The sequence below is a fragment of the Brassica oleracea genome, chromosome C8 (assembly GCF_000695525.1).
Source record: "Brassica oleracea var. oleracea cultivar TO1000 chromosome C8, BOL, whole genome shotgun sequence".
Lineage (NCBI taxonomy): Eukaryota > Viridiplantae > Streptophyta > Magnoliopsida > Brassicales > Brassicaceae > Brassica > Brassica oleracea.
In genome coordinates, this window is record NC_027755.1 from 32172937 (window position 1) to 32191432 (window position 18496).

The 18496-nt window shown below is 36.8% G+C and overlaps 4 protein-coding genes across 4 annotated transcripts; 3 read left to right on the plus strand and 1 right to left on the minus strand.

The window, feature by feature from the left end:
• Nucleotides 1-74: 74 nt before the first annotated feature.
• Nucleotides 75-2430, minus strand: LOC106310951 (polygalacturonase). The gene is made up of 4 exons (XM_013748179.1): nt 1990-2430; nt 1100-1389; nt 509-737; nt 75-413 (listed from the first exon to the last, which is right to left on the minus strand). The coding sequence occupies exons 1-4, from the start codon at nt 2416-2418 to the stop codon at nt 195-197; spliced, it is 1167 nt and encodes a 388-aa protein (XP_013603633.1). The 5' UTR covers nt 2419-2430; the 3' UTR covers nt 75-194.
• Nucleotides 2431-6394: 3964 nt separating this feature from the next.
• LOC106310102 lies at nt 6395-7178 on the plus strand. Its single transcript, XM_013747309.1, has one exon. The coding sequence runs from the start codon at nt 6650-6652 to the stop codon at nt 7025-7027; it is 378 nt and encodes a 125-aa protein (XP_013602763.1). The 5' UTR covers nt 6395-6649; the 3' UTR covers nt 7028-7178.
• Nucleotides 7179-11946: 4768 nt separating this feature from the next.
• Nucleotides 11947-14387, plus strand: LOC106309198 (SKP1-like protein 13). The gene is made up of 2 exons (XM_013746258.1): nt 11947-12021; nt 13824-14387. The coding sequence occupies exons 1-2, from the start codon at nt 11947-11949 to the stop codon at nt 14379-14381; spliced, it is 633 nt and encodes a 210-aa protein (XP_013601712.1). The 3' UTR covers nt 14382-14387.
• A 651-nt stretch (nt 14388-15038) lies between these two features.
• On the plus strand, nt 15039-16663 carry LOC106311542 (F-box/LRR-repeat protein At1g06630-like). Its single transcript, XM_013748741.1, has 3 exons — nt 15039-16045; nt 16142-16291; nt 16361-16663. The coding sequence occupies exons 1-3, from the start codon at nt 15089-15091 to the stop codon at nt 16613-16615; spliced, it is 1362 nt and encodes a 453-aa protein (XP_013604195.1). The 5' UTR covers nt 15039-15088; the 3' UTR covers nt 16616-16663.
• Nucleotides 16664-18496: the final 1833 nt, after the last annotated feature.

The following is an 18496-nucleotide window of genomic DNA, read 5'->3' on the forward strand; positions in this document are numbered from 1 at the left end:
AAAGACAACGCAACAAAGGTTGTTCTTCGTGCCAAGCAATACAACAAGGCTAGACCCAAGATCTATTTGGCCGATAAATTAGCCATTAGCCACGTTCCAAACCACCACGAATAGGGTCGTAAAACTATATATAGAAGCGACGACGTTACTTACATGTCACGACACAAGACAAATATAAATATTATTTTGTCTGGTCATAGACAACTGTTGGGCTGTTGAAACCCAGCCTCAGTCCCTCCTGCATGGCTACAATCTGCCATTGCCGGTTTATTCTGGTATGTTAGCTTCACGTCTTGAAGTCTGATTCCGGTACACGGCTTCTTAGAGCTACAATCAAATTTCACTCCAACTTGTGTTGCCGATGTCCCGTGGATGTCGAAGAACATTACATCGCTGATTTTTATTCCAGAAACCTATTATCATCATAATCATATATTCATATTCGAACTAAAAAAATATTTCTATATATGATGTTTGATTTAATTAGAAAGTGAAAAAAATGTTGAACCTGGTTAGGGCAGTTTTCGTTGCCAGGACAGTAGTTTTGGTCAATGACTATTGGGTTCTGTACGTTGTTCATAACGCAACGCTGGAAACGGATGTTCTTAGCGAATCCATTACTGGGCCTGGCCCATGACTTTATTCTCACCCCATTCTCTGTTCCTGTAAACGTAGCCGTTTTTACTGTTACGTTCTGTACACCTGCCTCTACACTTTCTTTTCCCAAGCTCCCAATGCTGGTTTATAATAAAGACAATTGTCAAAAAGAAAATTAATTCAACAGAAATGAATAAAATAGTTCAAATGTAGTAAAAAATAATTCAAATAATTTTTTGATAAATTGAAAAGATTATAAAATGAACTAATCCAACATAAGATAAACTCAATGAACTATTGAGAAACCCATGAGAATGAAAACTAATCAGATGAATTTATGTTTGTGTTGATCTCTATACTTTCGTAAACTATATCAAACCTATAAAGATTATTTCGTGTATAATTTATCAACCAGCCAAAAACTTATATTCGAAAATGTAAACTTTGACAGTTTTCATGCATGATGAAGTTACAAGTAATTTGATTAGTAAAAATAAAATACCTGATACCATGGCCAGGGCCACAAGCAACGTTTTCGATCCAGAGGCCATTAGTTCCAGGACCGATGGATACACAATCATCGCCGGTGGATATTTTTGAGTTGAGGATGGAGACGGTGGAGGATGACTGGACGTGGATGCCGTCAGTATTTGGACTGTTTCCATCAGCAGAAACTTTGACTCCTTGTATATTTACGTTACGGCAGCCGTTAATCACGACGTGAAACATCTGACTGTTGAGTGACGTTAGCCCTGAGATCACCACGTTGCTTGAGCTCTGAAACCCTATGCTCTGTTTGTAATTGTTGCCCATATGTAAGTGTCAATTACATTATTTTAAAACATTTTATTACATTTATTTTTTGCTAAAAAGTTTATCATCATTTATATATTTGTTTATATATACACATCAATGACTCTATGATTGGTACATGTGAAATGGGATTGCTAACGTAACGGATACCATCTATAGATTTATAGTAACCCACACATTATTTCATAGTCCAAAAAACATGTAACTTAAGCTTGTAATTTATGTTAGCCGGGAAATAGAGAGAAAATTAGGGAAAATGCATCATTTCGATCGTGTATGAGGAATTTGCGGACTTGCAAATTGCAATATTCAATGTAAAAAATACTATTTAAAATGTTACTAATGTTAATGCATTAACTAGTGGGACATACACATGATTGGATTTCATAAGTTTACCTCTTTTTTATTGTTTTGAAATAATTTTTATTCACTTTGCTGATCAGTACTTAAATGATAACAAAAACAAACAGTTCAGTTTTGAGATTATTACATCTGATCATTTGTCAGACATTTTAATTCTAAACTGTATTAGATGTCTATATTTGCCAATGACAATATATGTGTATAATAGTAACGTACCGTAGCACCACTAGGGCAATTCTGGCCGGACTTCTTGCAAGACCATAGAGAAGCTCCCTGAGCGTCAAGAACTCCACCGTAGACGGAGAGGCCGTCGAGATGCTGGAAGAAAATCCAGTAGTTTCCGTTACCAATGACTCTATAATCCGACGGAGCCACAAGTGTACCTTGGATACGGAACGTGACTGACTTGCGTTTACACTTGGCTCCATCAAATACAATGCTTCTTAATAAAAACCGTCCCTTAGGGATAGATATGGTGACCGGCTTGACTGAGGCGCAGGCTTTGGCCCACACAGCGGTTAAGGCCTTGGTAGAGTCGGTTTTACCGTCCGGTTTGGCTCCGTAAGATAGAATGTTGTAGGTCTGAGCTGAGGACAATGAGATTGAGAGAAGTAAGAGGAGAATTATGAGAACTGGAGAAGACATTGTTTTGAGAGAGAAGTTGAATAATAGAGGTGGGGGTGTGTGGATTTGAAACGGTTTAGTGGAGGGTTTATATAGTCTTGGCGTGTTATGAGATATTTATTTTTAATTCGAATATATATGTATTAATTAGTGGCCTGGATATATACATATATATATATATATATTTCTTGTTGTATTTGGTATATCATCACACGAGAGATTGGAATTTATTTCTTTCGTCAACGCAACTGAGAACATTTTTTGTCAAATATCAGAATATTACAAGTGGTAAGTTTTAGTTATTTCAAGTTTTTGTCTGTTTAAATCGTTTATCATGATATAAGTAATGTACTGGAAATTAGATGTTGTAACTTCTAGATGAATGTTGCTAAAAAAAATCATGATCATATGGTCATTTAATTTATAAGATGGTATACTTTTTTATCAAAAGAAAAATGATGGTTGATTTCATAAAATGAATTTCATGTACGGGCAAAGACGATATTGTCTATACTATACGTTTGTGTTCATTTTCATTTCATAAAATGCTTATTAGAACCTAAAAATGTTGGTTACGAGAATGTTCATACATAAACTTAATAATTCTGTTGTATTCAGATTGGATAACTGTAAAAGCAAGTGGAATGGTCAGGGAAGTGTCAGTGCATGTTGATGGTAGGGGACATAATATCAATGCATGTGACGACTCAGACGGGCAAGTAACCGATTTTGCTTTAATTATCTTTAAAATAATCAATAAAACGTTACACGATCCTCATTATTCAAAATCAATGAAAGGAATGTATGGATCCATGCATATTAGTATACTGTATTATGTATATTAGTGAATTAAGGAAAAAAATAATGTACGGGTCATACGGAGCCAAACATATGAGTGGGAAACGTGACAAGTGGAGGAGAAACCGGAGAAGAAACTGGCCAATGATATCGTAAGGATTTTCGAGGGGATGCTAATCACATGCACGTCAACATGTCAGAAATAATGTGATGTTTGTTAAACACAACACATTTATTGCCTCATGCCGTATTATTAGGATCAAGAAAGTTAAGAATATTATATCGGATTAAACCATAAGAAGAAACAAGCATGTCGCATGTTCTATAACGTTGAGTTCATGTTTGATTCAAGATCGGAAGATCCCAAATATCTCTCCATCTTATTTGGCGTTCCGCAAATAACTATTAATGTAAATCTTAGGTAATGATCAACTTTCGTGATTACTATAGTGATATGTTTCCCCAAGGCTTACGAAAATTATATTGTATCAATCATGCTAAACTTTGTAAGCGGTAAGCCTATCATGATCAGCAATTCATGTTTTCAAGTATTTTCAGTGATATTCCTCTTAGTTATAAACAAAAATTTGAATGATATATTGCATTATGGTGTGAAAACAAATCTCTCACACTCATTGGTATGAACTTTGGCTTAGTTACTTATCCTATTGCGGCTTAGTTTTTTTACTTAATCCGATATTCTAAACTCTGACCCTAATTTTTAATCTAAACTCTGACCCTAATTTTTTTAACATAGGTAGATTTGGCTAAGTTTTTAGTACAGTGGCGCAAAAGAAGCTCCTACGTACGTAGACACACACTATACATGCACATTATATACAATACACACATCCAGTATTATATATAATGAAAGTTGAAGGGCCAGATGTGCAATTATTCTAAAACCCACCATTGGAGGTTACGACTTTCTTCCGACAGATCTCTTTGACGACGGCGACGGCAACGACGAGCTTCCACGGTGGATTGCGTGGAGGAGATCTCCGATTTGGAGCCGTGACGAAGACTTGACGACAATAGTGGTATAGCAGAGGTTGGTCGTGACGAAGCTTGAAGCGAAGACCTCCACGAGCGCCAACGGCGATGGCTGGTTCCGGCGACGTGACGGCGGAGGCTGAGAGCACGATGGAGAGCTCACCACGGCGAGGACGAGCACGACTGCGGAGACTGGCACCGGAGGCGCCGATGCTGACGCCGTCGGAGCTCGACGAATTGTAGAGGCGGATCGAAGAGGATGGTCGCAGTGGCTGTAGATCCCGACGATCCCGACGGCGAGAAGAGCACGGCTTGAAGAGCGACGGTTCAGATCGACGGCCATAAAGAAGAAGACGATGACGTTGTAGCGATCAATTCCAAGCCTTGGAGCGGGTTACCATAGCGACATGGCCCAACCGCGCGCAACGTAGCGAGCTCGGGAGCGGCTTAGTGGAGCGGGGAGAAGTGCCCGCGCGCTTCGATGATCCATTTGCGAAATTAAAAACGTTGACCGGTTTAATCCGGTTTGACCCGGTTTTATCCAATCGAACCAGGACGAGTTTAGACCTCTTATAAATAGTTTTAGCCTCCAAAAACCCTAATTTATCTTATTTTCTCTCAAGACTTTGTCTAAACTTGTAAAAGCTTGAATCTTTTGATAATCTAAGTAAGTACTTCATCTTATATTTGTGTTTCTCTTGCTCATTAACATGATTAGCCTTGATCCTTACTTGGGTTTAAGGTTTCTCATGGAGATTAGTGAGTAGTGAACTTGTGATTCATGGGTTAGATAGATTAGGGTGATTAATTGGATATTTGGGATGTTTATTGCTTGATTAACATTGTTTTATGCTTGCTAAGTGTTCTTAATGCTAGATTAGACTTGATCACTCTCATCTAGACCTTAAGTTATTTTACGGTAGGAAGGTGTTTGTTAAAATGTTTGAATGAACTTAGCATTGTCTTTTACATATTTGGCCAACGGCAGTTGATGTCCGAGATGTTTAAGCGGTTAGTAGACTTGTGATTTATGCATGCTTGAATGTGTTAGCCAACGGGAGTTGATGTTTAATGCATGACTAGCATAGGAATTATTATCACGGGAGTGAATTAATCTATTTTGAATGAGATCTAGACCTATAGACTTGTTGATTGTTTTGTTTGAACATCCTATATTGAACTTTGATCACCTTATATCAATTATCTTTGCCCATGGATCCATCTTTAGCATTTGATTGAAAGTTCTTGCACTTATTTCTTGATTGGATTTGAGATCACCTTGTTTATATTTCTAAGACATTAGCTTGTTACAAAATCATCCATCTTCTTGTTTGCTTGGATTAGGAAAGTTTGTGTATTCTTGGTGAAAAGTTTGTGTATTCTTGGTGCTGTAGATCTCTAGTTCCTTTTGGATTCGATCCTAAAATGCTACAATGACATACCATTCGATTGTGGTATTGTTGGTACATTAGGTTAATTGGTGTGTGCTTAAACGTTTAATCAGCTACTGTAAAAGACAATTACCTACGCCACCAAATATAGAAAATAAAATCTATTATCTTCTTCTCGTTGTCGTCTAAGACCATGATTAACTCCAGTCTTAACTGAGGTTTTTAGTTTCGGCTAAGAGACGATTTTTAGCTTTTCTTAGATTTTAACTAATAAAAGCTAAAATCTAAGAAAAGCTAAGAACTGTATCTTAAATAAGAGATATGAGAGCCGTCTCTTATCCGAAAAGCGTAAAAATAAAAAAAAATGTCAAATCATGGGTTAAAAACTCAGAAACGATGGTTAATATCATGCCCTAAAGTACTTTAAAGGTGGCTTCCAGCTTAGAAGTGTCGAAACAAAAGTAAACAAATTATTGAGCAGTGATTTTATTCGATTTTCCGAACAATTTACAAAGTCGGTCAGTGTCTAATATGTAAGGCCGGTTGGCAAGTTATCTCTATAGTCTACACTACGCGTGGACGAGAGTGTTGGGCTGGAACACGCCATATAGATGGGCCTAAAATATCAGTTTAGGTTGTCAATTTTTCAATTTCTAAAAATATTTTTTAATTTATAAAAAGAAAGAACTATAAATGGGATCTTAAAATACTGCAAAAGAACAATTACTTTATCGTTAGTTGAGTGGTTCGAAATATCTAAGAAAAGTAAAATTCCATATGATTAAATTCAATGAAACTAGAAAAAAACACAAAAAGTCAATCTAATTGAAAATTAACAGAAGAAGAAAACATTTGCAAAAATATATATAAAGATAGACGCCAGAAATTGATGGCAGCTGTGTGTGAGTGTGTGTGATCAACAAAACCACTACCCAAACCATAAACCTCCCAACTTCCCCCACATAAAAAACAACAAAACCACTTTCTTCTCCTCCTCTTGTTCTTTGTTTCATTCTTCTTCCTTCAACAATCATACACACACAACCAGTCAACCCTAATAATAGTATTCAATGGATGGTCTGATTCCAATGGCGTTTAAGGCTATGATGAAAAAACGAACTCGGCGGCGTTACGAATGCCTCTCTACCTCTGGTGGCACTACAAAAGAGTCCTACGTTGACGAAGACTTCTTCCCCTACGACGAAAAATCCAATCACTCCGTCGCATCTCGACCGTCGTCGTCTTTAGATCATGTAGAAATGAACAACGTAGCCGCTCAAGACCGTCACCGCCGTGGATTGTCAGTCGGAGATTTTTCTTCCATGTCTTATCATGAAGGGAGAAGGTCACGTGGCGAAGGCGGAGATATAGGTGTTTCTCCGTCGCGGCGAGGACAGCTTGTGAGGAACAGAAGTCATAGGTTGTTTTCTTGTGTCTCAGGTAAATGATTTATCGAAACACATATTGTAACACTTCAACTCAATAAACCAGCTGCTTTATTTCCTTTTTATGTCAGATCTTGTTTTGTCTTTTGATATTTTTTCCTCCAAAAGATCTGTACTTGTCGGCTGATATTGTTCTTCATGTGATAATTTCCGATATTGATTGTGTAAAGTTTTGGGGTTTGGTTTGGAAAGATATGATTTTAGAGGGCTAAAAATAAATTTCGAAAAGAGTTAGTGGTCCACTAACGTAATATTTAATTAATTCTCAAAAGGCTAGTTGACCAAATACAGTCGACGTTACGTTGTCTCGTACTCGGTGTTTGTTTGAAAACTGCGTATGAACGTGTACTATATAACATGCATATAAAATTGAATAAAGAAATGCTTCATAAAACAACCTTGCTACTTGCTGTATTCCTCTGATTGTACCCAAACTACACGTCAAAAAGTCTATTAATAAAAATTTAAATTTAAATTGAACTAAGAAAATTCATCTAAGAGCAAAGTTATCCTAAACAATCATCCTGCTAAAATTAATTTATTAATTTATTGGAAATATCTTAGTTGAATCATTTGATTAATAGATTATTCATACTTATATGAGGGATATGTTTGAGTTTTTTTTTTTTAATTGAAATGTGATTTATCATCAATTATTATAAATAAATTACAATTTATATAAACATTGATTGTTGTCAAAAAAAATATATATAAACTTTGATTATAATGTAACTAAACCCGTGAGTTCTTATAAAGATCATAAAATGTATCATATAATAATTCTCACAACTTCAATTTAAAAAAATTATGTTAAAATTGTCATGGTATGCTAAATGGAATTGTGAAGGTATCAAATATTTTTAGTTTAACTTTCGTTTACATAATGTATTTTTTTTTGGTAAAAATGTTAAGATTTATTACCAGGTTTTCAAGTTTTTTACAGAAAATTACAGAGATAAACAAGAAACAGAAGAAAATAAATAATTTAAACACAATACTCAAACCTAACTAAACAGGGACAGACTCAAGCTGAGCATCATAGGCAAATGATACAAGAAATCTGAACAATCGCTTGCCACAAAATGGAACACGCAGTGATAGCGAGAGATGAACCCGGTAGAATTCGGCAATGCCCGATGATCATCTCTTTAAGATCGGGTTCTTCAAGAACAGCTTGCGACGACATCAAGTCTTGTAGCCTTCACGGACCGACACCTTCACACAAGACCAAGAACACCTGCTGAGACCAGGTCGAGCTTTATTCGGAAAGAAGCCGTCAAAGCCGCCACAGACCACCGCACCTGCACCAAAAAGACCGAGACAAAAAGCACCGCTTTTAGCCAAAGCGGTCAGGAGACATCCCAAGATCAATCCCCAGAAACTTGCAGGCCCAGCACGCGCCGCCACCGAGCAGAGCAACCGTGGTTGACAAATCCAACGAGTCGCCTCTTCGCACGCGCCCCCGCTACAGAAAACCCGCAACAAATCCATCTGGCTAGGAACCGATGGCAACTCCGACAAGCCCCAGAGAGTCACGGTCTGACCAGCTTGACAAGACGACGCCAGGGACCACCGAGGAAGCAGGAGGAACACCGCAACTCCACCACCCAGGGAGACCAACGCCGCCTTCAGCCTAGCTAGACCACTCACCCGCACCAAGAAGAGAAACATAGGAGGCAGAAGAAAGGGAGGCCCATCTGCGATATCCAGATCTGACGCCAGATCTAGACCACTACCACCACGATTTCCAAGAGACAACCTCACATCCACTCCACCACCACGATTCTCCGGCGTTACGAAGTCAACGCGCCAGATCTGTCCGCGGAAGCGCAAGACCCAGAAGCCCCAAGAAAGGAATCGAGGAGAAGGAAGGAGAGAAGAGGCGAGGAGAAGGAAGAATCAATCATGGAAAGGGGCGACCGACGACGGAGGAGGAGGCCGCCGGCCACCCTAAGCAAGAGGCGATTTAGGGTTTTGTTTGAAAGGATTTAGAGAGAGAGCAATTGGGGTCCCGCTTTTCTAAATAGAGTTCTTTACGTAATGTATTTTATAAGGAATAAGTTGTAATCCTCTTGTATACAGTTTTTTAATCCAATTTTTTAAAAAAATTTGATTGAAAAATGTTGCTTTACATACACGTATCCATGTATCCATGTAAGACAGTATAAACATCCAAAATAGAGGCTCCTCTTTTGTCAAAGTTGCATCAGAAAGGTCATAGTCCGAATGGTCCCGAGTATATGTCGGGTCCAACCTTTAGTTGTTGTTGAGATAATTGATTCGATGATTCAATCCAAACCTACCCAACATAAGTTTGAAGAATTGGTCGGAAACTGGTTCATAATTACAATAAGCAAATAAGAATAGTATTTATAGTATTGAGAAATTTAAATAAAAATAGAATTTAATATCCGTAGGAATCAAATAACACTAATATAAGTGAGAGAGTTTATTATAAGTAAGAAGAAGAAAGTGTAATGGTGTACAAAAGAGTGAGATGAGTGATGGTATTTATAGTGAGCAATAATACATAAAATATCAAAGATGATGCTTGATTTAGTAAATGAATGGGTGATCATAGTGATTGATGAGTAAATGATCATAGTGCTTGAGTTGGTAAAGAAGTGGAGGATCATTTCAAAGTTTATCTTATAACACAAAGATCATTTAAAAATGGAATATACAGTGAAGCAATAGAGACAGAAAAAACAAATTAAATCATATGGAAGTCAACTATGTGCATCCAAAAAGTAACTAAAGCCATAACAGTTTCGTTGACTTGTCTTTCCGGACCTTCCGGTCCTATTTCTATTTCTATTTCTTCATGTGATTATCATTTACTTACCACTCATATGGAAACAAACATCTACTAGAAGAAATGTTCTTATAGATGATGAACATAAGCTCACGAAGAACACAAAAATTTAACTTAATTTAATATATATACCAATACTAATTATCAAATGGTTTACAGATTTTCTGTTCAGCAAGCTCTAGAGATTGTAGGTTTTCTCTCTAAACATGTTTTTAACTCTCTTCCGACTCAACAAACACAATAACAAGATTCTTTTTCATGAGCCCACCTGTGACCACTGCAAAAGAAGAAAAACATGTCAGAGAGGTTACAAACGAAGATCATCATCATCCTTAGGAAGCTTTTTGATTATTCTCCAGCTGCTTGAGATTATCCACGTGTTGCAAGTAGTTTTGAACGGCCAACATCCTACAGAAAATGGTTACAAGAGATGATAAAAACGTCAGATAGATTCCAAGAGGAGATGCAAAACCATGAAAGTATTTGTTGATGGTCATCTAAACGAATCGATCATCAACACGAGGATGATCAATATGCATAGATGTCAATCAACAAACACATTCAAGGGTTGCAAAAGAGAGTAATCAACCGATAGATTTCATGGAAGTTAGAGATGTATAAAAACAAGTTTGGGAATGTGAAAGTACAGAATATTCTTTGGATATTCTTAAGCATATGCTTTGGAATAAACCTTTTCTCTAATTCGAGAGGATTCTTAATGGCAACCATGATGAAATGAAAACTCAAGAAGTAAAAAAGAATCAGAACTCTCTTCTCGGTGATTTGATTAATCAAAGTCTGAAAATGTTCTTTAAAATATTACAATGGCCTTTTCAAATGTAAGACGAGACTATATGTCAAACTGTTCTTATGGATGATGAACATAACGTTTACATTATAGTACATCATAAGAATGCTGGCTTCATTTTTTAAAATAACTCCTTGATAAATTTTTGATCTTTAAGGTTATAAAATTGGGAACAGAAGACATAATACCATTAAAAGTTGTCAACAAAGAACATATACAAGTTAAAAAAACATACAATGAAAGCTTTCCTGGAAGATGTTGTGATGTTACCAATGGACGTGTGTTCCAAGTGAAGGTGTTGGATGTTCTTGGTTATGAAGGAAGTGCTAAAGAGTTTGAACACTTAAGAGTTTGCTTGGGGGGTATGGAGTGTGAAGACGTGGTTTTCAAGCCAGTTATGATGAGTGCACATGCATAGTCAAAAAGGGGGAGATTGAAAATGCAGTCTGCTGAGATGTTCTGTTTCAGTTCGTGAAGTACTACAGAAGGTAGTACAGGCGTGCGTCATGAAGATGGAGCTGAATGGGAGTTTGAGTTTTGTGATTGCGTGAACTTGCTGAGCTTGGAAAAGGAAAGATGATATATGTTTGAAGACATATAGACGTTTTCCATAAAGCAAAAGAGAGTTACTTGAAGATGAAGTTTTCCATTAAAGAAAATGGAAAGTTGTCTTAAGTGTATTTGGAAGATTTGGAGAGCAAGTTGAAGACGTGGAGAGCAAGTTCTGGTAGCTATATAAGGACGGACGTGCCTTATGAGACAGCAAGACCTCATAGAAGAGAGAGAGAGAGGTTTCCTTGGTGTGTGGTACTGCTTGGTGTCGAAGGACATTCTGAAGCATTTTCTGATGGAGTCCGATGTGGACTTAGTTTGGTGGCGTTTGAGTTGGCGCTTTGGGTGGTGGAGTTAGCCATCATGTGTAGCTCGTGTGAGCTTTGTGTGTGCTTGGTTGATCAAGCGTTTTGGTGTCACTGGGTTGCGTTGGGTGCTGACGTACTTGGTGAAGTACTTCCGAGAAGTGGAAGATTGAAGCCTAGACTCAGGGGGAGTTTAGTAAAGGTGGTTTCATTAAAGAGATCAGTGAAGATTGCAGCTGTAGAAGACAGTGTGCTCCGGTGAGCCGGATGGTGATCTATGCATGCATGCTTGATTCCTAATCTTTGTAGATTGCTGCTACTTAGAAAAGAGTGGTAAACACTAGTGTGTGTGTTGTATCATATAGCAATTGTAGGTTTCTCCTTGTTCTAAGTCAATGAAATCTGGACGAGGTCCCGAGGATGTAGGAAACGAACCCCGTTAATGGGGGAGTTTAGAAATGGCGGTTTCATTGAAGAGATCTGTGAAGATTGCAGCTGTAGAAGACAGTGTGCTCCGGTGAGCCGGATGGTGATCTATGCATGCGTGCTTGATTCCTAATCTTTGTAGATTGCTACTTAGAAAAGAGTGGTAAACACTAGTGTGTGTGTTGTATCATATAGCAATTGTAGGTTGCTCCTTGTTCTAAGTCAATGAAATCTGGACGAGGTCCCGGGGATGTAGGAAACGAACCCCGTTAACAAATTTTGTGTGTTTTACTTTCTGCACTTGTTTTTCGTCGCCTCATCTGCACTAACAGAGTGCATCGAAAAAGTGCGAGTGGAGTTAATTGTACAATCTTATATATTAAAACAAAAGTAACAACCTTGATTCATGTGTGATTTTTTTTTAAAAATGAACATAATAGACCTATTCATATATAGTCATGTTACATTTAATCTCTAATCTTATCATTTAAATTTTGGACCTACCAGAAATTTTTATTGGACTATCAATAATTGGATTTAAAGAATAGATGATCCATTGAATTTATAGATAGTATAAAACGCATCCTCTTTTGGTGATTAGTATAAATTAAACCCTTAATATTAATTAATTAATTACATGTAAAAAACTTGTTTTTCTTCTACCAAGCGAGTACAAAATGTAAATGGAGAAGCTAACTGATTTTAAACCTCCTTAAATGGTGTAATTAATATGTATAATTTAATGTTGTAATACTATACCTCCATATGTTAAATATTTAAATATTTGTCGATGTTAACTTTTAAAATTATAAAGATTTTTTTTAAAATAACAAAAATCATACTATCTAACGATGATTAATTTTTACTGCCCTAAACCAATGAAAACAAATTTTAAACTATATAGTTTTTTAAAAAATTAAACAAAAACTAAATGCTTAATTATTTACTCGATAATATAAATCTATGAAGCGAAAAGTTTAATTTTTAAAAAACTTTATAAATTTGTGAAATGTTGCAATATATTTGAATATGATAATAAAGTAATATTTTACTAATCTTTACAATATAGTTATGATTTTAATAATGAAATAATAATCTGAAAATATATATATATAGAAGAAGATACAAATACATGTGAAAGTTTAAAACAATCTATTCAACGAAAAAAATATATCGTAAACTTATTATGTTTTAAAAATTGATAGACACATATATTATAATATATACCAATTTAGAATTGAAAACAAAATATTTATATAAAAATAAATGAAAACAAAAATCTGCGCGGTTGCGCGGATCGAAATCTAATGATGATGTTATAGTAATAATAATGATGATGTTGACATGATTATGGTGGTGAAGTTATAGCGACGATGATGATAATGGTATAACGGTACCAATTCATTAAGTTCAAAATTAACTCATATGGTGCTAATGTGTATGTTTTATTGAATTTTTGTCACTTTTTCACTCAATTTTTTTTTTTGGGTTTAGTTATGTAAACCATTGATATATATATACCTTTAACGTAAGCATTGATATAAAATGATATTCTCTGTTTTATAATATAAGTAGTTTTATCAAAAAAAAATTGTTTCACAATATAAGTAGTTTTAACTTTTCAATGAAACTTTTATATTTATTATATATTGTATGACTAATTAAATTATGTATTTTTTTATAATTGGTTGAAATTATATATTAAATGTTATTTTTTAATAAGTAACCACTTTCTTAATATTGATTATTTTAGCTTAAAACTATTTACAATTTGAAACTACAAAATAGATAAGATTTCATAAATAATTGACTCTTTTAATAGGTATTTACATTTTTTTATGCGCATTACTCGAGGCTTATAAAGTTATAATACACCAATATGCATGTATATAGGCTCATAGCTTTACGATTCATTCGCTCTCTCTCAACTCTTTCATCTCCCCTCAGAATCTTCTTACGAGAAAACAGCCACGCAGCAAAGAAGGTAAGACGATGTTCACGTTGGAGAGCTCCGACGGTTTCTTATTTGTGGTTGACGAAGCGGTCGTACTTCAATCAGTGATACTGTCGCCTATGGTTCAAGATTGCGCCAGTCGTGAATACCCGATCACCAACGTCACAGGCAAAATCCTCAAGTTAGTGATTGAATACTGCAAGAATCACGTCGTCGTCGACGGTGGCGATTCTTCTTCCTCCTCCAGTGATGCTCTCAAGAAGTGGGACGATAAGTTCATCACGCAAATGGATCTGTCCACGGTCTACGATCTCCTCATGGCTGCGAACTACCTAAACATCAAAGGTCTTTTTGATCTCGCTTGCCAGAGAGTCGCTGACGTGATCGCTGCATGCAAAGACCATAAGGAGATTCGTGCAATGTTCGGCCTCGTGAACGACTTCACAGCAGAGGAGGAAGCAGAGGTTCTCAAGGAGAACGAGTGGGCTTTTGATTGATGAATGAATGAGCGGGTTAATCTAAACCCCTAGCTACTCTTTTCTTTTCGAATCTTTGAGTTTACGGATCTTTAGATCGATAATAGTTGAACATGGCTTTCTTGTTTTTGATTTTGATAATATCAACAGTGTTCTTGATCGATATTAGATGAACAGAAAGTCTTATAAAGCAAGTTGTTGTTGATCGTATGAGTTTATGCTTTCTGAATTGGGTTTCAAAGTCTCGGACTATAGTAGAATCGTTCTGTTATGGTTTACTCTGTTCTCTCCTTGATGACTTACTCTGTTCTCTCAATATCGTTTATTCTGTTCTATCAACTCAACTTGGTTTATGGTTTACTCTGTTCTCTCAATAAGGCATACTCTCTTCTCTCCGTATGTTTTACTCTGTTCCCTCCATATAGTTTACTCTGTTTTATCCATATGGTTTACTCTGTTCTACTACAAGCGCTCATAGTGTCATTCTTTTGAGATTCCATTAGATTATAGATGCATTGATTTTTGATGAAACTGTTTGTAGTTATACCACTACTAGTCTGTAAGGTGAACCTTTAGCTTCTGTTTTCTCGTTAAGTTTTTTCTAAAACTTTAATAATCAGATGTGAAAACTAGATCTTATGGTTTGTGGTTAATCCTCCAGCAGTTGAATCACTCTGTGCTCACTTCATCTTTCAGGCACCTTTAAGGAAGAGACTGGATCTGTCTGCATGGAATCAAAGAAGCTAGAGATGGGCTCGAGAGATTTAATCAGCTGTCTCCCTCGAGAGGTTCTGGTAGAGATCTTGTCCTTACTTCCAACCAAACTTGCTGCTTCAACCTCTCTTCTCTCGAAAAAGTGGAGGTATCTGTTTGCACTGGTTCACAGTCTTGATTTCGATGATACTGTCTTGCTGCAACCGCCGCCAGAAGAAGGGAGGGAAGAACTCAAGGAGAGCTTCAGAAACTTTGTGGACAGAAGACTCGCTTTGCAATGCGGTTGTGGTTCTCGTATCAAGAAATTCTCTCTAACATATCTCGTTACCAACAACAGCGATGTGGTTGATGAGCGTCGCTGGATAAGCAGTGTCGTTGAGCGTGGTGTTTTGGAAGTGGACGTTACTTTGAGGCCTCGTTGGCTAGGCCCTGTACATACTGATGAGGTTCACGGGAACTGCTTTCTTCCTTATCACCTCTTCAGGAGCAAGACACTGGTTAAGCTGCGTCTGGGAACAGATACTAATGTTGGAAAGCTTCCTCCTGATGTGTTTCTTCCAGCGCTTAAGAGTCTCTTCCTCGATACCATCATGTTTGACGACCAAGATCTCTCTGATGTGCTTCTTCCTGGTTGCCCAATGCTTGAGGAGTTAACTGTTGTTCACAAGACTGATTTTTATCCTAATTACAGGATATCGAGTCAGACAATCAAGAAGCTAACAGTTTTCTATTGTTATGATTTTGGAATTGATGATGGGTCTCGTATATCATTTGACGCCCCAAGTGTTGTCTCTCTCAACTACACTGACTATGCCTTGTATGAGTATCCACTTGTTAACTTGGGATCCTTAGTCAAAGCTAAGCTGGACATTTCTTATTCTAAAACAAATATCAAGAGGCCGGATTTATCGGGTCTCCTTGTAGGGATAAGCAACGTGGAGACTCTCCATCTTTCTCCCGATTCTACTGATGTAAGTCTTCTTTGTGTGTGTTTTTTTTTTTTTTAACTTACTTGATAAAACTCAGGACATTCTTGAAGCATATGTGTGTGTGTGTGTGTGTTTCAGTTGATTTCTCGATGTGTTAAACATGGACTAGTTTTACCGGTGTTTAACAATCTGGTTACCTTATCTTTTGGGAGTAAAAACAAACGTGGTTGGAAACTGCTGCCATATCTGCTTAAGCACTCTCCAAAGCTTGAAACATTAATCATCCAGGTAATGTTGTTGTTTTTCACTAATAATCGAAACTTACTTGCTCACTTCTTCTTCTTCTTTTTCCCCCAGGGTCTGGATAGTTACACAGGCGATGTTACCATTGGTCTGTTCCAAGTCAAGGAGCTGCATGTTGTTGGTTATAAAGGAACTGCTAAAGAGCTTCAACACCTGAAGAGTTTGCTTGCAGGAACCGAATGCATCCCGAAAATGCAAGTGGAGTTCCCTGAAGATGTTGTGGTCGATGATGCCAAAATGATCCAAACCCGTAGGGATTTATTTATCCTTGTCGGAGTTGTTTCAACCGATGTCGCTTATTTCGAGTAGACCTTTGTGTACCATTAAACCACATTATTTATTTGCTTCCTTTGTCTCATTTCTCTCTCTTTGTATGGAGCTGCTTTTCTCATGTAACATTAAAACTTGTTTCATGTCGCACTGCTAGCCTCTTTTTTTTTTTTTAAATTCACTTGATTTTCAAAATTTTTTTATTGATTCACTTGAGATTTTATTTTGCTCCCTTTGTTCAAATGTGAAAACCCTTGAGGAACGTTTAAACCGCCTTTTTACAGCCGGGGATTCCTCTTCTATTCCATTTGGTACTTTACCGCATGATAAATTAAGATGGCAACTAGATTATTAAAGCTCTTTCGAGCGGCAGTGTTTGAATCTATCAGACGGGGTTATAATAATATAATGATTCCAAAACATGCATAAACTTCTTTAGACCAAGGTGGTTAACATCTATCTCTCCCTTTCACCCATAATCTTGTTATTTATGCTTGTGGTTTTTAGCTTTATAACATCTTCTCACACACAACACAAGCCAGTTATGTAATTCTATCGTTTACTCTTCTATAATATATATAGTGGCCAAGTTACATAATATGTTTTATCTAGAATTTTTTGTTGCATGTCGACTGGAAGTGGTTTTAATTGCACTAGTGGTTTTGATTGCACTAGTTTTTCTAAAGAAGTGGTCTTGATTGCACTAGTTTTTCTTTCCAACGATCACACTAGTTTATAAACCCATCTTATACTCTAACGCGTACGTCATGTCCATGCTAAAGGTAAAGTAGCAGAGACTTAGAAAGAGTAGAAGATTAGGGGAGAAGAACCTTGTGACTGTGCATGGAGGAAGACTAACCCACACGTATATTTTTTTTTTACTAAATCCTCGAAACAAAATCAGATTAATTTTCAAATGTTCCAAAATCAGCAAATTAAAAAATGTAAAATCTCATTGACTAGAAAGTAGAAATAATAGGTGATGGTATAATCTATCTACGACACTTAAAGCGGTTAAGCATCTTATGGTCTAGGAAGACAAGTCGTTTCTCAATCTTTTTGTCAGTTTTGATCTCCTCTGTCATTAATCGCAATTTTATAACTAGATCGTATTCTTTAAGCTATATGCAAAACTATATATGTTCTAATCTCGAGAGCTTTTTATCATCCTGATTATTATGAAAAACCTCTAAAAAATTCTGCTCAACATCATTCCAAAGCTTATACAACTCATAGCACAAAGAAAGAGTATAGTAGTGTATAACATCACATTTCTTTCCTACAATATAACTCCCATGAAAAAAAAAATCCAGTTCATTTATGAACTAACTAATGTGGTTATTTAATAATTACAGTTGAAAATTTAGCCATTTAGAGTTTGCAAATTTGGAAAATGAGCTGGACAAAGATCACTAATGAGCTGGACAAGGGTAAAGGTCATGTCTTCTCTTACACGGAGGACATGGTGGCTTTGCATAAACAAGGTTCATCTCGGTTTAATGTTCTTTCAGAAGGGCATTTACCTTCTCTGAACGACGATGAAGCTGACTCTTCAGCAACAAACATGTCCTCTGCTTCTGCTCCTCATGTGTTTCCTACGGGTTTTCAGCTTGGCCCTTCTTCGGGAGGGCGAGTCTCCGGGAATCCAAATGGAAGCAAAACGCAGAGGAAGAGGCCTCCTTCTTGGAAGAGGAAAGCCATAATCAACAGCTCCCAAGGCTCTCCTCTGTCTCCTTCTCAACCACCCAGCCAGACAAAAATGAAATCCTCCCCTCCATAACAAAACATCAAAGGTCTTTTTCATCTCACGTGCCAGAAAGTCGCTGATAAGATGGCAGCATGCAAAGACCATAAGGAGATTCGCGCAACGTTGGGCATCGTGAGTGACTATACAGCAGAGGAAGAAGCAGAGGTTCTCAA